The 23,775-nt window shown below is 40.3% G+C and overlaps 1 protein-coding gene across 1 annotated transcript in view; it reads left to right on the top strand.

The window, feature by feature from the left end:
• IL1RAPL2 (interleukin 1 receptor accessory protein like 2) overlaps nt 1-23,775 on the top strand; it is a 376,072-nt gene that overhangs the window by 252,665 nt on the left and 99,632 nt on the right. Inside the window, exon 5 of the mRNA XM_068412045.1 lies at nt 12,209-12,283. Within this exon, the coding sequence (XP_068268146.1) occupies nt 12,209-12,283 (75 nt within the window). The remainder of the gene's footprint in view (nt 1-12,208; nt 12,284-23,775) is intronic.

Below are 23,775 nucleotides of genomic sequence, written 5' to 3'. Positions count from 1 at the left end.
ATTTGGGAGGAAATTTGTGGGTTTTTTTCTCAGATTTTGCTTTCATTTTGCATTGGAACAAAAGCGAAAATTCTCAAAATTCCCTTCGTAAAGGCATGTCTGGAGAATGCCACTTGAGAACACTGTTTCAGAAAGAAACGGAAATTTCAGGGTGGCATTATTGGAAAATTTGGGGAGGATCTTCTTTAAATTACTTTATTGCTTGAACATTGTTCCGTGAGCTGGAGCAGTAGTACCACATAATCATAGATAAGATAGAAAACAGCAGTCAAAATAGTATGTTGAGTTTCGTTTGAATGATGTAGTTTAAATGTAATGGCAGTTACTACCTAGAACAGATTGAATCGTCTTGTTCTCTTGTTGAAGATGTCAAAGCAAAATCTCAAATTGCTTCAACACATGACAAACAGAAGACACTTTCAACAGGAAAATGAAGTGTCAAGCATGTTCGTTACAACAAGCTGACACAATTTCATGAAAAATTTCTCAGAAATTGCATTCCTGGTGCAAAACTTTTATCTGGCTGCTGGAAAAAAAAGCAGCAGAAAACCTAAAAGCGGGTAATGAATGGTCCTCTGAGAACTGCAGAGAAATGTAGAAGCTGAGGAAAGTGATCTCTGTTTTGAGCTGCTTCACCAAGTGTCCCAGTGGCTGAGGGGTGGGAGCAGTGCTGCTTTCTGTCCTGGCAGTCGGGTGGAGAAATTGCAGGAGAACAGAAAACCCCTCTCCAGGAACCTGCGTACGCGCAAGTGGTTCAGGCAGAGGCAGGCGGAGTGTCTGGGTATTCGGGCAGCCCATCGGTATGTGTCCATGCACTGCTCACAGAGAGCTTGTGCGGCCTTGTCCACCAAGGCTGAGGGAGCGAGTTCCCCTTCCCACGCACTTCGTGTGTATAGCCCTGGCTGAGGGGAAACTCAGCACTGATTTGTTAATGAAAATACGGTGGGTTCCTCCCCTCCCATGCCTTACCCTCCCCTTTTTCTGCTTGATGTTTTTTGGCTCTTTCCACTTTATTTTTCTGGGTTTTTTTCTTGATCTAAAGATTATCTTCATCTTTTAATAAAGGATGGAGGATATATACTGAAGGATTAAATCCTTATCTGCAGCCATTTGAAGTGCCTGTGGGACCATTTAATCTCACATTTCAGAGGATTTGGAAGCTAGGCCCTCCTGCAGTTTCTGCCGCATACAGTATAACCTGTGCCCAGACTGACCTGTGGGACAGGTACAATCCATCGCTTAATCTGCTGTCAAGTTTATTTTATGCTCCTCTGATATATACGTCTGGTGTGTTGACAGCCTGCTTAGCAACGGTCACATAGATTCAAAACACGTATAGTCCCAAAGCCTTTTGGCCATGTCTTCACTATTGTCCATTGCTTTTAGTGTTGCCACAAGGTCTTTGAATTGTTTCACTGGGAAGTTAATTTGTTCCTCTCGACTGTGCTGTGTGTCACTGGGCTTGTTAAACGGGGCTGCGCAGAGATGCACTGGTGGGCACTGGAATGACGTTTGTCCTCGTGTTTTTTGTACGGATAACTCTCTGCAGCCTTTTTTCACATTCCCCTTGAAGGTTTGCTTGCCATTCTTTGCATCTCCACTCACGACTAAACATTTCCAAGTAATATGTTACTCTTAAAGTATCACGTTTATTGTTGAGTAGCTGCCTCCTGTAAACCTAATGCATGGGGGTGAGAGTGTGCCCACTGACTTAGGACATGAATCATTTATCTGGAACTTGTTTTATCAAAGCTGTGTAGTTTCCCATAGCATCTTTCTTTGAGGCAGTGCTTTGTGCACATTTGGTGTATTTTTGTGAAAAAGAAATTGCATTCTCAGATCAGAAAACTTCCCTGTGTTTGATAGTAGCTGGTACTAAAAGACTCAGATCCCACATTGATCACCAGGAGGCTATTCTGCTTCCCATCAGCGGGTATAAACTCTGATGAAAGCGGTGAAAGGCAGCACTGCTGACTCTGAAAATGGGTCATCCCGCCAGAGATTTCTATGGATGCTACTTTTTTTTTGTTAATTCTTTTAAATCCTTTGCCTCAAATAAGAAGACAAATTTCATGGGATAACTGTCTCCTTCATTTCTTAAAGCATTGTCTTTCATCAGAAGATTTACATTTTCTTGATCTTCGGTCATAAGGCAGGACAAACAGTAGCGAGTGTATCTATGATTTCTTTTTACATGCCTATATTATGCCTGCTTTTATTAATTTTCCTGCTTATCCAACTACTAATGACATGATTTGGCCCAATTTTTTCTTAACAATGCTACATGTACTTAGTGAATAATACAATTCAAAACTTCTTCAGTGGTAAAATGAAAAAAATAATAGCAAAACCTGGTGGAATATATTTTGCAGCTTTTGAAGGCAAATTACAGACGAAGAACCTACATAAATATTACATAAACATTTTATGAAAAGGTTTTCCTTGTCAAGTGTAGTAACATTTTTCATCATTGTAGCAAGCTTTGGAAGCCCGGGTGCTAATCCAAAGAATGCATCAGAATTAATAGGCTGGATGAGGCAGGGTGAAACCTACTCATTAAGCCCCTACGGAGCGAAATCAATTGGCAGGAGAAGACTTAACAGAAGTTCCGTGTTTCTTACTTGTGAATGTTGTTAATCTAAAACACTTACAATTGAAATTCCATCTAGAAATTGTTTGCGGTATGGCAGCTCTGAAATTGTAATGGTCCTGCTGAACATTGAAGCAGGCTGAGCTGTTACATTACAACATCTAATCACGTCCAAAGTACGTGGTTTCTACTGCCTTTGAGACTTCAAGTGAAATACATTTTTAATGTTGATCTTCAGTAGCTCTGTCCTCTTCTTTGAAAAACTGCACAGGAATGTTTGGTCTGTAAGAAAGGTTTTGACTCAGGGCTGTCTCAGGGCACAGGTAAGCCATGGAGTTACCTGAAACAGCAAACTAAGGTGGCAAAATGGCACCAGCTCCTCCTTCACTAGATTGTGGTGTGCACTTTTGAGCTTGGAGATGGCTTTTCCCAGCCCCAAAAAGAGCACCCATTGCTTTGCCTAGATGTAGTACCATAGGTGCTTAATACTTAGTTCAGCTGGCATTCATCATCCACAATAATTCTCTTTTGATACACTATCTATATTTAATATGAGGTTTTTTGTTTCAGAGAATAATGGATCGCTTTGAGTTTTATTAAAACAATGCATAAGATCCACTCCACGATAATTCATGTTGCTGGGGTTGTGCTGTGGTGCAGTAGTTCACTGTGCACGAGTGGTCAAATTGATCATGGAATATTAATTGGCTGTGGACTGCAGACTTTTGGTACTCTGGCTTCAGGTTGACAAGAATGATAGCTTTCATTTGCATGCAAAGTCTCCAGCTGTCCCTTCAAGATGGATGATGGGATCTGGCTTCATCTGTCACCACTTCTTTACTTTTTTATAAGACAGAAAGAAAAAAGAATTTGAAAAGCCAAAAGATAAAATGTCATAAAATGTTCTTTGCAGATCTCCTTGAAATAGAGGGTAATTTCAAGCATCTTATTTCTGCTCAGAGTCCAAGAGAAACATTCTGAGTGCAGATGAAATGATGTGTCCATTGTGTTAAATACACTCCATTCATTAAATAAAGCACATTCCATTTGAGGTTTTCATGTAGTGTATTGCAGGGAAATGTAATTTACGTTTAGTAACAATTTATTACACTTTTCTCTATTTCAGAGGAAACTCATGCTTGCTTCATAAAAGAAAGCTGCACGATCCACATTTAGGAAAGGAATAAAATGATCATGCATAATCTAATCCAATCTGTGAAATTTAGAAATGCAGTGAAAAGAAAGGTGTGTCGGCAACCGTAGGAGTAAGGAAACTTGATAGCGTCAGTACAGTGAGAGCCTTGCTGACATGGAATTCTTCTACTTCCCAGAAGCCACCTTGCAATAACTCTAGTGACAGCACTGATTGTAACCCATACCATCAGTGTCACTGAATGGTTCACATCAGGAGATGTACAACAGTCAGCTGCCACTGGCATTTAACACATATATTGCAGTAGTGTTAAGTGTTCAGCCCTGTTGTAATTACTCTGCGATGGGCACCTTGTGGGATTTTGCCATCTGTGCTTCAGTAATGTACGATCTATGCTATTGTTTCTATTCCACTTCACTAGAGTCCTCCTAAGTCATATTCTGTTGCGTAAGTTCCATGAGAATCTCACCATTTCATTTTCTACAGCCTTACGTGACTTGATTGCCTTTTAAGAGGGGGAAGAAGGTCATGCACAAATCGAAAAACTAAAGATCCCAAAATCAAATCTACTTCATTTCTACTTTTGTTAACATTTCCATGTCCCTGCTCTTCTCTCCAAAGCAGCCTAGCTATCTCCATGCACTGTGATAGCATCCTGTGTGCCATAGCTGCAGATGTCTTTGTTGAGAAGACTAACAGCAAGACTTCTTGGTCAGAGATGATTTTGCACCTGGAATTGCCAGCAGCTGTTACTAGTTTTAATCAGTTACCGTGGGCTGCAAGGTCATGCCCCAGCAGAAGCTGTTGGAGCAGCTGGCAAGGACAGGACAGACACAGTTAGTTGTTTAGGATTTTGGCTGCTCTCAAAGTCAAGGGGGCTACAGTCATGGCCGACTTCTTGGAGCCAGTAGTGTGACCTGTCAAACATGGGTCTGTTCCAAGTCATTGAGGATTTAATGGGTTAGAATTAAAACCACCAGTAATGATCCAAGAATATTTGAGTGCCTCAAAATTAATTTGCCTTGCGAGCTCTGTTTCAGCCTGGACATAGCATCTTCCTTAAAACTGTGATTGTGTTGTCCTTCTTTCTATGTCATAAAAAGAATTCATGTGATGAATTCCAATTATTTACTGCTAATATAAAAATGCTAAACTCCTTCTTGCAGAAAATTGTCCCACAGAGGCAGACCAAACAGTGCATTAAAGCACTCTTGATCCTAGGTAGAGTTTTCAAAAAGTGATGTTCATGGTGATGGTCGCGGAGAGGGAGGCATCCAGTTGCTGTATCGCTTCACCCCATTGTCCCAAAAGATGCATTTCCTGCTCGAATAGTAACAGAGAAAAACTCTTTGTCCCTGGTTAATGACTCCTGGCTTCCAGGCAAGTTCTGAGTTTATTGAGTTTGAGTTTATTGAGAATAAGTGTTCAGTGTTTATTTTCAAAGGTGGAGACATTTATCCTTTGACAACATTCTGTTGCAGTGGCTTTACAGCGAATGACGGATGGAGGCACAGTCATTTTGTCAGCTGGATACTGTGGGGAAGGAAAGGTGGCACAATAGCTGAGTGCTGAAAAAGTGTGTTTTGGCTGACTGGTAAAACACACTACAATACAGCTAATCTGGGAACCGTGTCCCCACATAAACACAGCCTCACAAAGTTGCATTTTTATGAATGAGTTGCTTTATGTGGTTTTCCACTGCTTTTCAGCTTCTGTGGTAATATACTGCTGTGCTAAGAAAAAGAGAAGTGTTCTGATCTGATAGCAGGACTTGCTGGTGAATGCGTGTTAGAGGCTCAGTTCACAGAGGATACTTATTACAAGTCCAGGTGGGAACCCTTGGCTCTTTAGACAAGCTTTTAACTCTGCAAGCGCACAGTTGAATCCCTGGCAGCCAAGACTATCGCTGTCACATTTACATTTACATCTGCACAATTGGCTCGCACATTTTCTTAGGTGTAAGCAGCAACATAAGATAAAGCAGTAGCAGGTCAGGCCTGAAGCATTTACTGTCAGCCATTGAGAAATCTGTTGGCACAAACTGGGATTTCAGATGAGCCAAAGGGAATTAGGTACATATTTTTTAAAAAGTATAATGCTGAGCTGCTCTTAGCAACATGTGCCCTCCGGTTAACATATTGATTTAGCGTTTTGCACACAGTTAGTTCCATCTTCACCTATGGTGTGAAAGTTGCAATGTCACTGCCAAGATTTTTAGATGCCAAAGTAGATCTAAGCCATGCCTGGAAGCATGTGTATTTGAACTAGGAATGAACAAAATCTTAACTTCGGGTATGAGCTAGTTTTAGATTAAGGATTTGGCATGCTGTTATTTGCCCCAGAGGATGCTATTCAAACAGATCGGTTCTGCTGTCAAAAGGTTAGCCAGATTCTTGATTGAATGATACTAGAGGCTCTGTGTTAATTAATGGTGGGAAAATGCCAGATCCTTTGATTGAAGGAAGTAGGTTGGCATGTAATTGTCTCATAGAAGATTTGAAACAATTTCGTTAGATTCCCTGCATTCTGCTTTATATTTGGATAATTGTTCCTTTCATCATTGCAAATTACATGAACAAATGTCCAGGAGGTACATCAATAGCAAAATTATAGAAGAGCAAATGTACTTTGGGTGCTTATCACAAGAAGAGGAAAAGTCATTATCCATCCTGAGGAAGAAGAAAAAAACTCTTCCCCAGCATTTGACCAGTTCTTAGCCACAGGTGAATTAACATTTTTAGCCTTCTACCTTCATGTCACTTAGAAGAGTTATCTGGTCTGGAAAATGCTCCAGCTGTGCTGAGTCACAAGAAAGAGGCCCTTCAAAACATAAGCAGCTGGATTTCAGTGCATGACCCCAGTGCTGACTGGCTTCACACTGGTAGCAGTTCAGGTCCTTGGAGAACAGGTGATGCCTGTTGGCTGAGAGCGTGCCTTTGCATGGCACAGGGGGGAGGTGATTGCCTTAAATTTGGAAGTTGGGTTTAGCTGAGCCACTCAAAAATTGCAGTAAGAGACTTGTGTTCATTGTAGCAACAGCTTGGGTTCTCTGTCTCTCACCGTGGTCGCTGTAAAAGCGGTCTGACTGGAGTGAGGAGAGTACTGAGAGGCTGCTGCAGAGGGAAGGTAGGAAATAGTGCAGGGAAACATTGCTGTGTCAGGTAATAAACTCTGAAGGAACTGGTGCTTGCTGAGATGCCTGGTAGTTCTTCTAGCTGGTTATTTTTGCTTATCCCTAAGCAGTGATATCCTAAGGCTGATAGTTTTCAACTGGTTTGTGCTTTTTTTGAGAGAACTTATTAGTGTGTCAGATACATGTTTGAATATGGAATGAGAGATTTCTGAAACAGTAAGGCTGTGGTGGGAAAAAATGAGCCTCTGGGCTCTTATGCTGCATTGGTACTTCAAAGCAGGAGCTGCTCCTTCAAGGCTGTTTTCTTCTTCAGTTGGTCCTGTGGGTAGCTAGACATTGCCCTGTGCAGCAAGCCATGCTCTCCCTTGTCTGCTAAAGATGGCTCTGTAACTAATTGGAGAGACCAAATCTTTTGCAGGTCTCTTATCTGCTTTTCTGAGGCACTTCTCTTGGGACAGTGTATTTCTTGTGCCTATGAAAAAGAACAAAAGTGTTGTGCTCTGGGGAATAAAATGCCCCTGGATGAACAGTTGTAGAGGATCAGATCAGTGTATTGATTTGTACAACACTGTGCCTTTAAACTTCTTATGGGAAAACCCCATGAGAAGTGTTGTTGAAATCACAGCAACTTGATTATTGTTTTAAAGTTTGTGTATTACTTTCTAATGGGGTGAATATAGGCGTAGGAGGAGACAGCACTTCAAGCAGTCTCCTGGCAGTCTAGCTGCTAGACAGCCTCTGGCCATGTCCACCAGGCTCTTATGGGAGGCACATGCATTGCCAGGTGCCTCTGGGTAAAGAAATTCTTTCCAGCTTGTCATCTGGCACCTGTGACTTCAAGCAGTGCCCCAGGTAGTGTGTGTGGTGTTACCCTGGGGCAAAGCACAGAAACCCTGTGTGAGCCCTCCTCTCAATCTTGATTTAGTAGCGTACTGTATCAGCTGATACTTGCATAAACAAATGCAGCCAAAGCTGTCCCAGCCTGTTCATGGGCTGAAATCCTAGAATGGGAAACAAAGGCAAAGAAACCCCTTAGTGTGCTGTGTTGTCAGACCTTGTATCTTGCAAAGGTGGGTATCTCTGTGTGGCCGCAGGAATTGTTGCTTTGGGGAACTAATATAATCCTTTTGCTTCACCATGTAAGTATTGCTGCTCAGAGCAGCCCAGGGGCATGGCATGTTCCAAGGGGTCTGGAGAAAAAAAAAGTAGACAGCTTTATCCCAGCTCTTCCTGTGACAGTTAATGAGGTATATTTATATTTCTTTGCAGAAGTACTGCTGTACCTTTAATAATAGGAAGAGCGTTTGCAGTGCATTTAGTTGTTATAATTTAAAGTGGTTTTGTGGGAGGTGAAGTAATAGTTAGATGAGAACGTGTAATGCTGTTAGCTTTACTAAAGACATGATGATACAGTAACAGCATTAACTCTTATTCTGCTTCCCCTTCTAGCAAGGCTGGAAATCAGAGTGCTGCACATCTATAAAACTATTCTGAGAATTAAAGAAGCCTCTCTTAGAGGATTGGGCATTTGAAATAAAGGTTGTTTATGGTCTTCTGTTAAGTACAGAGATCACAAAATATTAGAATCTCTCATAGCTGAGAATATCTTGTACTGCCTTCCTATTTAAGAAGGACCAAAAGTGAATTTCATAAGGTAAATAAGTGATCTCTAAAATAAGAACGGCTTTTGTTTTCTGTAAACACATATGACATTGAAGAGCCAGCAGTTCATTGCCTTCTAGACTCGGAATCCCTTTGGGCCATTTCAGTTCTTATGTAAAGAGCTCTGACAGGCTGCCAGTTCATAATAATGATTGCTCTTCAGGAACAATATGGCAAAATATAACCATTTAGAATGTGATGGGCAGGAGCACGTTGAGAAGATTTCCAAAGACTGCCAGTACAGCTAAGGGAAACAGGGGGAAGCCCTGGTCAGATTGGGTTGCAAGAGGTGCAGGTGGGAATGAGAGATGAAAAGAACGTTAAGCAAGGAAAGCCTGAGCACACTGGCACAGCATGGATGCAGCTACCCCAGCAAGTTTTCTCCATGTCCTACAATGCACACAGAGTACAGTTTAGTATCAGAGATGAAAAATAATAGTACAAGAAAAGCCTAAAGGGAGCAACAAAAGCCTGAAAAACTAAGGAAAAAAGCTAAGAAAAAAGGTGTTGGTAATATATCAGAAAATGAAACTCTGTTGAGGGTCTTCACAAAGTACAAGGGACCACATTCAGCTGGGATGCAAGGTTTTGGGGGATTTGGGCTTCCCCCCCCATCAAATTTCCACCCAAACCCAAAATTTACCTGGTACATCAAGTTTAGAATTGTGTTCTCAAGCTGATCTCTTTCTCCATTGCAGCCTTGACTGATGATGTTGTGTGTGTGTGTGCTCAGCTTTAACCACATCACAATGTCTCTTGAAGGAGTGCTGTAAAGGGTCGATGAGAGAGTTCCTTGTTCTGACCTAGTCTGGACAAAGGGCTTGATTCTCTTAGTACTGGGGTTAAATCCCAAAACCCCTTTGCAGCCGCTGTGACCTTTCCACTCCCTCTAGCACGTTTTGCAGCAGGCCTGTGTGGAAGCTGCGGCAAATAGCTGCACATCTCTGGCAGCAGCTATTCTCTTCTCTCTGTGCTGAGCATCTGGGGTACTACTGCATTTAGATATAGGCCAACGTGTTGCCTTCCTAAGAAGTCCAAATCGTGCACTTCCTAGGCCAAAATGCATTTTCTAGAGATTTTTGGTTTATTCTTTTAAGAAGTTCCTGACCTCAGTTGCCCAGAGGCAGTTAAGAACATCATTGTTAAATTTTTAATACCTTTGTAGCACTTCCTTTTCCTCTTGCCTTCCAGCAGGTGTTCTGAGGAAGTCTGCCTAGGCAGTGTAAAAAAACAATAAAGAAACCAAACCCAAAATTGCAGAAAAGCAATACCATCAGGTTGTGACTCTAGTGATGAGGTTCCCCCTCACAGATGCCAGGGCCAGACAACACTACCTTTAATTTTCTGTGATGAGTTGAGAGAAAATGGCAAGTAATACCTGTGAAGAGGTCCTTCTTGTAGCTGGCAGCAGGTTACAGTTCAACTAATGTAATTCTAGTCTAGTGGCTCTTACTTCTTGGTAACTTATTATTTATTGACATAGGTTTTTCATGTGAAAAATTAGAGTATAAGAAAAGCAGAGCTCTTATACATGTTGAACAGAACAATGTCAATACTGAAAATGTACTATCACTCTCGTATTCCTCCTTATCAAATGTTCTGGCTATTCAGTGTATTGGGACTTCCTGGAGTGTTGGGAATGAGCTTTGCTGGAAGCAGGTGTGACCTTCAAGTGAGAAACTTACTGTTTGAATTAGGGTGGAATTTGTGGAGAAGCTGGAGAAACAGTTATGCATCTCCCCTCAGATGCAATGGGATTTTATGAGGAAGAGCATCTCAAAAGCTTTTAGCAATTTAAAAGCATATATTGCTTAAAAAATCATCAATGAAATGTGTTCCAAAGTCCCTCGGGTTTGATACCCAAAACTCCTACTTAGAAGTTTTCAGCTTTGGTTAGGATTGAAATTCCTTAAAAAGCAAGTAGTTAGACTGTACTTACACACGTAGGTTTGGCAGTACTTTCATCTTATTCTCTAATGACATTCAGATGACTTAGGTACATTAGCACTGCAAATTAATTATTTGTTTCTGCCAGAAGTTTTCTACTCGCAGGCTAATCCCGAAACAATGCGATCGTACAGGTAGCCTTGATGTTGCTTCTGGGTCAATTTTGTGACTTTGCATTGGATGAGAATTTTTGAACTGCTGCATTCTCGTTATCAGAATTTCCTATTTAACTTTCATTCTGAGCCCTGCTTGTGGTTTTAGTCTTAATAACGTGCTGTTTAAATCACTTTGGAGATTCCTGTGTTGTCCTTGTGGGTAAACTGTAAAAGGAGTTCTTGCAAACACACATGATTTTAAGCTGAAATGTTGGCTGCTGACTTGTTATGTTTTGTAGGTTGGTTTGGTTTTTTTTAGGTAGCAGAATAATTCAGCTACCTCCAGTTTTATGCAGCTGTCATTTGTTAGCTGGTTATCAGAGCCACATTAGTGAAATGTGTGACTGCTGCACCTCTGCTTCAGCCACTCAGCCGGCTCGTTTTAAAGCCCTAGGGAAGGTGTGTTGAACCATCGACTCATGCTGAAGCAGACTGGGGAAGAGATGTCCTCCCAGCAGGCCAATGGCTCAGGCTGAGTTGGGAGCATAGGCCAGGAGTGTGCAGAGTTCAAGCTCCCTCTGCTTGGTTCAGGGACACCTGCTGCCCCAGGCACAGGCAACTTTCAGCTTGAGCTACCAAACCTCTGCGTAGGCTTGTTTCCTGTCAAGTCAGTAAGTGCTGAGGTTTCTGAGGAGATAATGGGCAATTTTGCCTTAGTCTTTTATTACAAAATGCAAATTCATTTTACAAACTCGAAACAAATAATTTCAGGTTATGAATTTTAACTGGAAAAGTTTTAAAGTAACCTTGAAATGTTTGATTTCATGTGGTGCAAGATGTTATATTTGATTAAAACCAGTTCTCCCCGTCTCCAGGAATAAGTCGGTCATTTATTTCAAGCTAGCCCCAACTTACAAAACCTATTTGTACAGCCTGGCACTAAGCTCTAAAACCAGGTCGTGAAGCCTATATCTGTAGTTGTGTTTTTCAGTAGTAATATCTGTGACTGTTTGTCCTAGTGCCTGGAGCAGTCACCTGGTAGGACCAGGCTGGAGTATTGTTTCCTGTTCTCAGATGGAGATACTTCTGTACAGCAGAAGGCAGGGTCCTCACTCAGGCTTTGAGAAGAGGGTCCAGGTGCCCCAGCCGGTTGGGTGAGAGTGTAAGCTAGGTGTGAAGCTGCTGGGGTTCATCAGACAAAATTCTGTGCAAGTTTTCTTTGAGCATCTAAATACTATTTTGGGGAGGCCTGAAGACATGTTGGGCCTGGTCATGCTGAAATAGATTTGGTTGGTATTTCAAATGAATTAAGTGCATTAACTTTGCAAGGTGAGGATCTAAAATGCTTGATCTAGTTATTATATGTAGATTAAAAGTGAGAAATTGAGTTTGTTTTGCTGCTTTGTATTAAAAATGTAATTCTTGAAATAGCTCATTTCTGTTGAACCAGTGGGCCACCACAGCCACTAGAAATGCGGTAACACGTTGGCAGTGTAACAGCCATATTACGTAATAAATGTTTATGTGCCATCAAGTGTACAAACATTTGATTGCTTACATGACAGAGCTTTTCTTTTGCAGTCACTGGTCTCAATTTTTCCATTACGTTTTCTCATTTTCTTTTCTAGCTTTACTCACAGACAAACCTCCAAAGCCATTGTTCCCTGTGGAGAACCAGCCAACTGTTATAGATGTCCAGCTGGGTAAGTCCCCTTCTGGGAATAATAGATCCTAGACTTCCACTCTGGTAGCAGATGGGAAAAATTGTAAGTGGTAAGAAAGGTTTAGTGGTACTGTTATTACATGCAAATCAATTTGCAGCTTCTCATTTATAACTGTAGAATTTACTGCCATGGCAATTTAAGGGAATGAACTTGTGTAACATCAGGGGATGGCACTACTAATTGGTTACACTGTGTATTAAATATAAAGTGCTGCTGCTCTTTTTAGTGTATGATTGATAGAGTAATATATGTGTACATTGGTGCCGTATTGATCAGTTGATGTTCACCCTATCTAAGACAAATATTCTCATAAAAGAAGTGCTGATTCCTTTAAAATTTAATGTAAAACAGTGCATATTCAGGTTGTTCTGAATACCTACCAGAAAGGGCTTTTGACTAAAATGCTTGTATGCTTTTCTCACTCTAGTTATATATTCTTCTGTGAATGCACATCTCTGAATCTCAGCTGGCAGCCTATATTTTCTCTCACGTTGAGAAACTCTAATGTTAGAGAGTTCTGCTAACTTTGGGGAACTGTGAGGCACCTTGGTGCTGAAAGAATGACTCGGCTTTGAAGTTCCAGAGTTTTTTTTCAGTGACTTGAAAATAGATTTCTAATTTTGAGAGGCAGAATTGAAGTTGTTGTTGAGGACTGTTGTGCCAGGAGCTTAAATTACAAGAGATGTGTTGCAGATGTGGATTATTCACTCTGTGCTGAAGCTGTGGCATATTTTCCTTCTTCTTGAGCTTGTCTCTCTTCTTCCTTTTATACCACAGTTCGCTAGGGTTCAGTGGTGGAATGGTGTTCAAAGGCAAGCAGGGTCAGAATGAAACATTTTAAGTTTGCTGATAACGTGGTAAAGCTGTTTGGTTTTTTGTGAAACCCTACAGGCTCCTACTTGAGCTGACTGCAAAGGCACATCCTTGCTCTTAAAGCAGGAGCCTAACAATTTCAGTGAATCACTTAAGATGCTATTAAGTGTTTAAAAATGGGGCCTGAATTCTTGAATGTGAGTGTTCAGTCATGGTGAGAATATGAATCATTTGTGACCTTAGCTGATCTTAAAGATTACCTTTCTCTCTTATACTTGAATTGACTCAGGAATCTGTAAGGGCTTGTACAGGGAAAACAGAAGTGGATCTGGGAAGCAGCCAGTGCCAGATGAATTCTGCAGACAGTCGCATATGTGCAGGTTCAGGTTCCCCTCCACAGAACTCCTGTGTCTGTAGCTGAGCAGAAATTGGCCCTAAAAAGGGGAAAACACAACATGGGTCTGAAGCCATAATCAAAAGCCCAGCAGAATTAACAGCAAAACAACAGTCGTCAAAGTTTGGATCAGCCCAAAAGGCTGAATTGAGTCTCCTGGTCCTGCTGCTTAAGTCAGCTTTCTGATGATTTCCTTTGGGAGCAAACTGTCCCTGCATACATCTGTGTAATAAAGGCACTCAAAGAGTGCACATCCTTGTTTCCTGCATATTTATTCCATCTTCATTTTCTCTTCCAAGTTCCCCTGTTCCATCAGGACTCTGTTGTTTTTGCACTGAATTTCTTCTTTTTTGTGCGTGAAAAGATTTTGTTCTGACTGATTAAAAAGAGGTTTGATTTTTTTTTAAAAAAAAAAAAAAAAAAAAAGACAAACAAGCTCCCTCCTCGGAGATGTGGCTCAGTAATAGGATTTTGGAATATCTCTAGAGGGGAATATACATCTTGCATCTTTACATGCTGAAATGTAATCTATTAGTTGCCCCCTAAGATCGAGGAATTTACATATGGTGCTTTTTTCTGATATGTTAATGGCTTTGGTTATTGCCACTAAACCATACTCATATTACGTGTAAAAGATTCATGCTTACGAAAGAACCTGAACTTATTTCTTTAACATACAATGAAGTTAATTGATTTCCCTCTTGATTTTAAATGGCAGATAGAACTAGAAAATTCTCGGGGAGCACCTTCATCTTGTGGAGGCCACCTGCAGCTTTGGGCTGGGAGGCCGTGCCAACCTCTGCAATATGCTGCAGACCCTCGCTGTGTACTAGAGCTTTGCAGGAAAGTGAATGGTTTGATTGCCACAAAGTAATGGAGGAGAAAGTTGTACATAAGGTCACCTGCTGGAATACTTTTTTGAAATCTTGTTAAGCTCCTAGGAGTTTTGAACAAGTTACATTCTTCAGTGTTTTATTAGAAATCAAAGTTTCTGTGTTTTACAAGGCATGTAGCCCATGGAGGCAAATCACCCATATGCCTGCTTTTTCAGTGGTTGTACAAGTATGAATGTGCCACTAAACTACAAAAGAAATGGAGTTTAATCCATCTACTTGTTCTGCAGAGATTATTTTAGATTTCTATTGGAAAACTAATCTTTAAAGAAATAGCTGTCTTTGCTCTATAAGCAGAGGAGATTAATAATTATTTACTGTCTTTATTCTTAATGATAGCACAATGCAATGCAAAATCTTCCTAGAACTCTAGCCAGTGGCCTAACTATTTAGCGGCTTATTTGACCTGATTGCAGACTTCAGTATTCACCTTTTGGCTTTCAGCTTTTATAAGAAGATTCAAATGAAAATAGGTATTCACAATTCTTATTGACGGTGGATAAAAGAGTTCCTTCAGCTTCAAACATGGCCCAGAGCCTGCCTTGTTCTTCTTAAGGAGCATGAATGTACGTTTTGCTTTTTCTATTTTTGTTTGGAATGTGACATAGATCAAAACCAACCCCGTCAAGGCTGGAGAGAAGCAGAAACTGAAGCTTACTTCTTTCTTGTTTTCTGTATTTGCTTGTGCGGGAGAAGCGAAGCCAGAGAGAGGAGGGTTGACAGGAGGACAAAAGAGCATCCCAGAGGACTAGAGAAATAGTCCAAAACAATTTCACTGTCTCAGATACTTTACCAGGTCAGATAATCAATTCATCTCTAGGCCGACCTAGAAAATAATGACAGAAATTTTTTTATTGTTCATTTGCTGCTTCCTTTTAATAAAAACAAAACTGAAAAAACCCTTTTTGGTTTTTTTTTTTTTTTTAGCTCTTTGCATTGGGGTCAGTGTAGTAATAGTTCTTGCTTGCATAGTATGGTTTTAACGAATAATGTTTATTCGTACTATATAGTATATGTTTTTGCAAATATATGACATTAATCTGATAATATCAAGTTCTTCCTGAAAAAAAGATATCCCTGAGTTGTCTTCATGATGTTAAAATAAAATTTGAGAGTATGAGCCAAAATACATATAGGTCTTCTGCCCAGGAGATGAGGTGGCTTTAGCAGAAGGTCCTTAAGATTGCATTTGAAGAGTTTTGTGCCATAACTCTGTACTCCTACAAACTCTGTTTGTAAAATGTGACTGTCTCCCATGTAAAGCTCTGAATGTGAGTTTATTAAAGCTTATGCCAGTGTGATCCAAAGTAGTTGTTCAAAGACCTCTTTTTTTAGAGCAAGGAACTTGCTGTTGCTTTGATTGACCATATAAACCTAAATATGTATATGGATTGTTCATACCAAATCCCTGAGGTTAGAGAACTCCTTATGTGATTTAGAAAAGTAAAGATCAAAACCCCAGGCAGAAGTCTGGAGGCTGTGGTGCAGTAAGTTTTCAAGATCTATTATCTATTTTCACATACAGCTGTTCTGACAGTAAGTGGAGCATGCTGTGCTGTAAGTCTTAAGATGACGTGTTGGTACATCACTCTGCTCATTTCTTAATTTATTTTTAAAATTCTTTTCCAGCTAACTTTGTTCACTCTTAGTGCTTTGAGAACACGGAAAGAAAGATAACTAATCCTTTGTGTTTTAATTACATGATTACAGAGCAGGTTTTGTCTCTGAACTAGCTCCTTTGCATAATTCTGGTAGCACCAAGGAGCCAAAATCTGACTGATACACAGGTAGCTGTGAGTTATTGCACTGCCAGCTCTCAGCTGGTGTAAGAGCAGCATGGCAGGGACATAAGTATTTGCAGAAGAAAGGAAGCACAGTTGCGCTCTGCTGTTTCTTGGCTGGACAAGGACCTGTAGGATCTTGTAGGAGCTATGTCTAGCTAGTCTATGCATAAGCAGCTCCCAGAGTCATCTAGCTTGCACCACGGCTGCTGTTTTACACTTACATGTTCTGCAGAGTATCAAAAAAGCTAAAAATACAATATCAAAATAGAAGCTAAGTCTGTTAATTGTGTACCACGTGTTACAGTGACTGCAATGTTCAGTTAGTCTTTTCCTTATGAATGAGTTAGTTGAGAGTGGAATGAATGTTTGCATGTTTGTGTCTATATTAATTGAATATATAATTTGCTTTTCAACTATGTACTGGTTTTGTTTTCTGGCATTTAAGACATAGCAGGAGTGTTAGAAAAACAAGAAACACCTATGTCAATTCATTTACTGAACAGGGAAAATGTCAAGGGGTTTAACTCACTTTTGTCGTGGCAGTTTCTCTGCTTCTAAAGATGCTGAGGAAAGAAAACATACAGTTTATGAGGATTCACATTTTTTCTAATAGCTGACCTGTTCAGAAAGATTTTGTTTCTAGAAGATTTAACAGTGCAATTCCTTGGGACTAGTTATTAAGCAGAGCGATAGAGCTACTGTAAAACAAGTGCAAGGGAATACATGAAGTTACATCTGCTGACAGGTATGGGAATAGAATAAAAATAGTTTTTTTAAAAAAAAGGTCCTTTTTGTTTGAAGCACTGGCTGGAAGGAGTCATTTGGGAAGTGAAAATCCATGCATTTGCTGACATTTTTAAGATACTACAGTCACCATTCACAGTCTTAATTGCCATTGAGACCCCACTTCTCTTCTTAAAAATAAATAATTATGATTAAAAAAAAATCTGCAAGATCTTTCTGAGGTACCGATTTCCTACTAAGCCTATCTGTTCAAGACAGTCCAGCAGTGTCTATCATTACTGATTTGCTGATTAAGTCATGCTTTCTTCATATTTAAAGATACCGGTGTTTGATAAACAGCTTAGTTGAATAGGATGGTGATCTTGGACAAAACAATACCGAAATTTTGAACCATAAAGTAATTCAAGCAGAGCAAGTGATCTGAAAGTGAACTTGGGAAGGAATTCTCATTCGTGTGGTTGCAGTGTGAAGAGCTCTGATACTCTTCTGTGGTCAGGCCTCTGAGTGTTGTGTGTGTGCCTTTTGATTTGCTCTTTGATTAAATGATCACATGTGATGACTACTCAGGAATGTAGCAGGTATGTATGAAAAACAGGTATCTTAGATGTTCGTAGCTACATGCTACCCTTCTGCCTTTCTTTCCCTCAGCTCCCACTGGGCAGTCTCCAGCCTAGGGCTTAGCAGGGGCTCTCAGATGCAGATCTGGGTTTCTGTGAGCTGGGCCAAACCCAGAGCTTTGCAGCTCTCTGAGGGCCGCAGCCCTCTCTCCCTGTGCTGCTCCTGCTCCCTCTGCTCAGATGGGGCAGCACAGAAGAGACAAACCTTGAGGAATCAGAGGTGACCTGACCCAAATGGGCCCTGAGTGAGCAAAGAGGCTGAAATGGGAGAAGGATGAAGCTGAGACCAAGAAGGGATGTCTGAGGAGGGTAAAATTAAAGCTTAGAGGGCAAGGAGGAAACAGAGCTGCAGATTTTTTTTTTTTTTTCCTCCCTGCTTTTTCTTTTGAGATTTGGAGCTCTTGTCACTCTGAAATGTGGTGGGAGCCCAAAGGCACATTTGGAAGGAGCCCTGAGAGCCCAGGATGAGCAAGGTGTGGGCACGGAAGTGTGCTGGGCCTCCGCAGCTGATGCCCGAGTCGCCACAGAACATGTTCAGACTGACTCTTCTGAAAGCTTGTAGCCTGGTTAGTCTCTGGAGGACTTTCCTTAGGAATGTCTTGTGTAGAGACTATTGGCCATCAAATTGGACATCCCTTCTCTTACAGTGAAAAGAAGGGGGATGGAAGGAAGGAAATATCTTTTTTTTTTCCCCCCACTCTCTTCACCCATTCTGTGAGAATGCCTGATGTTTTTGATGTAGATCCCTCCCCCTTCCTGTCTTCCAAAATTAAAAAGTTCTAATTAAGATAATTAACTAATATCTCAGCTTTGATTTCACCTAACAGATCAATAAGTATGAAATCATAAGCATATGAAACCAGAACCTTATAAAGAACAGCCTTGATAGGAGCTGATATTACCTATATGTACACTGTATTTCTTCTGGTCAGGAAATACAATAACAATCAGCAATCCTCTTTTTTTTTCTGTTGAATCCAGCAAAAATTTGATCCCTTCCATCCCCAGTTCTCCCCACATTGCACCTTTATCTCACAGCTGTGTCCCCCATGAACTGTTGCTGTCTGGAGGAGCAAGCTGGTACCCTCAATGTTGTCTCCTCCACACCTTCCTCCAGCCATCCAGGGCTCTCCACTGCACCCACCTCCTCCCAGACAGCATCTGGCAGATCCCCTTTCTCCCCACAGGAGACCAAACCTCGTATGCTATTCCCCTCCCTCCAAGAGATTACAGACTCACTGTGTAAATGACCCCAGACTCTGTGCTGGAAAATCATTTCCTCCCAGCAGTGGAGACTGTAATACCAAAAGCTTCACGTTCCTGCACAGAAGTACATGAAGGAGCAATTTTCACTAAGAAATGAAGAGAAACTGGTGGAGTATTCTTTAGGACCTGCATTCCTCTGCAGCACAAGGGATACAGCTCCACAGCTATTTCAGCCATATGTGCCTGTATGAAAGGAGCCAGGATTTACATCTATTACAATCATTTTGTAGTAATCTGCAGGGAATATTAGAGACAAATTGTCTGACATTTAGGTTTAGAAGTAGCTCCCTGAATACCCTAAGTGTATTACCGCTAATGCTTTGATGCTAATTTGGTACATTGTTAATATTCCTGCTTCTCTCAGGGATGATGGTGAAATGCTCTACTTCAGAGACTTGAGGCTGGGATCTGTTGTTCGGCTGGTGTAAATCCACAGTTGTTTTGCCTTTTGTGTGGTTAATCCAGATTTACATCTGTGAAGCAGAGAATAGTTTATTCGCACACTTCTTGCTTTTGTTTCAATGGTCTTGGAAAGGCCAAATTCTGGCTACTGATCGATGGTTTTTACATCCATTGGGATCCATGAGATTGGCACAGATATGTTAGAAAGGAAGATTTGGCACCTTCCAAATTTTTCTTTTGTACTTCTATAAACTATTTATTGCTTATGTTGATTTCAGTAGTTGTTAGATCAATCTCACATATACTCTGAGGACAAAATGACACTGTGTTTATAGAAAATTGATAGAATTTATAGAATTGATGTCAGATAGTTTCCCTTGCTGTTAGGTTTGAAACAGCAATACTTTAGATAAATCTGTTGTGTTCTTTTTATTACAAGAAAGTAGTAAAGAAGGAGCACTCCATTATGTCTTGGCTTACAGTTGTTCAACGGCATTCATCCAAGGGCATTAGCTAACTTAGGATGATTGTGGAATGCCTCAAATCATCTTGCACCAGTAAAACTTTCTCTGAAAGTGGTGACCATTGTGTGGGGGTGTCCAGGACATGCATCTTTAGCACTTCACTACGACTAAGCTGTCATTAACAAATACCACCATCACTTCAACCACTGCAGACATGCAGCAATGCTGAACTTGGCTAAAGGATCTCTTGTTTGGTTTCTGGATTTACTGCATTTGACTTGTGGCTGAGAAATGGGCACAAGTTTGTTTCTGCAAAAATGAAGTTCAGCCCATGGGACAGAAAGTAGAAAAGATGGTCTTAGTGGAGAGCAGGGTATTAGGGCTGTTGATAAATTCTGTGGGATTTTTTTGGTCTGCTATAGTTCTCCTGGCCTTGGCCAAGACTCTCTGTCCTCTTTTAAAATGAGGATAGTACTTCTCTAGTTTCCAGGAATGTTGTGACAATAAAATCACCTGGTATTGGGGAAGTGCCCTGAGAAGGGTGAGGAGTGCAAACAGGGAAGGCTTTCACCAGGATTTTTGCCTCAGGGACCTTGCCTTTTGGGTTCTGAGGCTGATTGCAAAAACACAGAGACATCTGACTGCACAGTCCACAGGCATATGCTATTGTGCATTGAAAGTCAGGCACTATTAATGTTCCAGGAAAGAGAACGACAGGGCAAAGTTTGCACCATTTTCCGTGCTTGTTAGAAACACTGTCACTGGAAGGAATTCATGTTCTGCCATTTCACATTCCCTCTGTAGTGTTTGTCATATGAATGAGTTATTAGGCTGTGAATGCCTCATATATTCTGTAAATTACAGAGTAGAAACATTCAGCACTACTATTTTGACCTTTTCAGCATTCTGTGATTTGCTGGGCATGCCATTCCACATCTCTTGTTTACGGCCTCACTAAAATGTAGGGATGGAGCTGAGTGGGCAAACAGTCAGAATATACCGGGCGGCGAAAGGTCAGGGTCATGCATCACAGTGCCACTGTTCAATGGGCAGGGAAGATTAAAATCTAGACTAACTGTTCTCATGATTTTTCCTTCTTCACTGAAAAATAATAGAAAATTGTACTTTGTAATCTGTTCTAAAGGCGACAGTGTAGAAAATGAAGAGTGATGGTATAATTTTTATTTCTTAAAATTTCAATATCGTAATGTCATGATCTTAGAGGCTGTGAAAATCAAAGCTGTCAGTCCTTCAAAAGAAATGAGATGGAATTCTACTTGTCAAATCTTTGCTTCATTTAATCCATGTTTGATAAATGTTGCTCTTAACTTCATCCTTGATACCCTTGCGTTTGTCCCTCTTCTACAGAAACAAACAGCTTGTATTAGATAATTGAACTTTGACCATTAAAACTAGGTTGATTTACTGTACTCATGTTAGGCGTTTTAGTCCAATGAAAACCAAATGAAAGAGTCAAAGCAAGATTTTTCTTGAAATGGAGAGATACCTTTATTACCTACTGAAGACACGTTACATGACTTCTCAGTGCCCTTAATCAGCTGGAAAGTAGAAATATAGAAAGCAGTAATCTGTGGAGAGGCAGCAGAGGCACGCTGTTTTCTACCACACATTTTTAGTTTAACAAACCAGCATCACAGTAAATGATGACTGTAACTTTCTAGTACTGAGTATGTTTTTATCTGCTTATACTATATGGAAGGCTTATTAATTTTAACATGCTTGGCCCTAGTCCCATGAACAAATGAATATGATTAGTCATGAAAACATCCACGAAGATTTCTTTGGTGCACAGTCAGGTGTGTAGTTACTTCAGATCAGAGGAGCATAGGATTAAACACTTAATTCTTTGAGCAATGCTTTATATTGCTCAGATACAATTTTCAGTGATGGTCTTGCACACTGCTTTAATTAAAAGGCATAAGTAAATTTCATTTTGTATCTAGCAGAGTCTAAAATGTAAGCATATGCCACTGCTACAATCTCAGAGATGAAGTTTGCAAATGGTGCTACATGCTTTACTGGTCACGTGTTATGTAATTCTTTGCAAACTCAAAGCATTTTCCACATTTCACTGATCAAGCTCGGTGGTTTGAGTTGAGAATTTAAATACTTAAGATGCAGTATTTTTTTTTTAAAAAAAAAAAAAAACTGGTGTGTTAAGTGTGATTTTTTTTCACTGCTAGTGAGCTGAGCAAATAATAGCAAATAATGTATTCTGTGAATTTTGTCTCTTTTTATGAAGGGAAAGACGATCCACATGGACAATTCCTCGGATACATTCTCTAAATGCTTCTGGACTTGACACACTACTTTGAATAGTTTGTTGCTAAGCCCTGAATATGCAGGATTTGAAAAATAAAGCTGCTTTGATTGGGCAGGCTGATCGAATCAAGCTTTCTGTTTCCTGATTACATTATTGTTAACTCTTTTTAATGATTTCCTGATCTGCATTGATGAATTTGAAATCAAATTTATAGGTAATATTCTGCAGCCTATCCTTCAAAATGTTGATAATAATAAACATTGCAGGCAGAAAAAGGCTTTGCTGGAACATTTGAGCATTTGCCCCAATGAAGTGAATGCACATAGAGTAAGCAGGGGTTTCATTTGTAAGTGCAGTGGATATTTGTGGTTTAATTTCATGGGAATTCGTCTGCCTTTCATTCTTTACTCACTTTGGAAACTAAGTTGTAGAGACTGCACTGTATGCAATAAGAAATGTGCTTTACTAAGGATCATTGACCAAGCGCTTTTATTTAGGATTGCAGTTTGGCTTTTCTAAATATCATCTGGCAAAGTGAGTGGTGTGCAGATGTCAAATTGTTATTCACACTGTGGGCACAGTGCCTCTGAGAAGGGATCTGTTGCATTTAAGCAGTTATTCAGATGCAGGCAAGCATAGTACTTCTCTCAGTTTCAGGGTTTCAACCCTACCATCTCACAATCCAGCACATCCCTTCACAGCCTGACCGCTCTTTTAGGAAACACCTCTTCAGTCAGAAGACTCCTAAACAAACTTATGATTTCAAACACCTAAATTTTCAGCAAGCATTTGGGGGTTATAAGCTGTAGTTTTGTCTGTAAAAAAAAAAAAAAAAAAAAAAAAATATCCATAGGTGAATTAAAAGGTGTGGTGTGTAATAACAGGCATGGTTGCTTTAGATTATTTTGTAATAGCTTTTTAAGAAGATGCTCGAATAAGTCCTCCCTGGGAATTTGCAACTGTCTTATTTTCTGTGCTAATTTTGTATCAGGTCCTTGGTTCACACCTGTTTTGTGCAATATTCTGTGCCAGCTGTGTAGGGAGGTGTTTTACCAATGTGTCTGCAAAACTGACCTTGCAGATTCTTTTTTTCCTGTGTGGTGTAAGGCTTCTCTGTAACTAACTTGTAAATATGGGTGTATACCATTGTCTTGTTTCCTGTTCCACAGTTATTCACCTCACAATCTCAAGCACTGAAATCCCCTTCAGAGTTTCCATTCATCTTGTTTCTAAGCCCACATTAATTAAAATTACAAAAACCTCTTGATTGAGAGAGCTTTGGAGAATTTCTACAGCAATTAGTATTTTTGATTTGAGATACTGTGATCCTACATAACCATCTCAAAAGCGCATCATATTCAGAAACATCCCTTTAAATGCTTAGGAAGCCCTGTTATCGGGAGTTTGGTGTATGTCAACTTTTGGCACAGCAAAGATTGTGACAGATGGGAGTAGCTGAGGGTCTAAATTATGAACAGAGATGCTAAACCAGCATTGAGATACCGAGGTCCAGTCTAGATCATGGTGTTCTGTTATAAGACAAGCCTCTCTGTCTAGAGAAGTTGTGTTTGGTCACGTGAAGAAGCACCCATCGTTAATATTTACAAAGAATGTAGAATAATTGTTGTCTTTTCTTATGTCAAGAAATGACATGACCTGATATGTTTGGCATAGTATTATACACTACTGCCACTATGGCATGTCTTTTAAATAAAAAAATAAATAATGTAATGATGTAAACTTCCAAAATTAAGAGAAATTTAGGTGTGGGCGTTTTTTTTAAGACTAATTTTGGGAAGAAGCAGGTCAG

This window comes from Nyctibius grandis, chromosome 13 (assembly GCF_013368605.1).
Source record: "Nyctibius grandis isolate bNycGra1 chromosome 13, bNycGra1.pri, whole genome shotgun sequence".
Lineage (NCBI taxonomy): Eukaryota > Metazoa > Chordata > Aves > Nyctibiiformes > Nyctibiidae > Nyctibius > Nyctibius grandis.
Note: the sequence above shows the minus strand (reverse complement) of the source record. Positions and strands in the feature narration are given on the sequence as shown.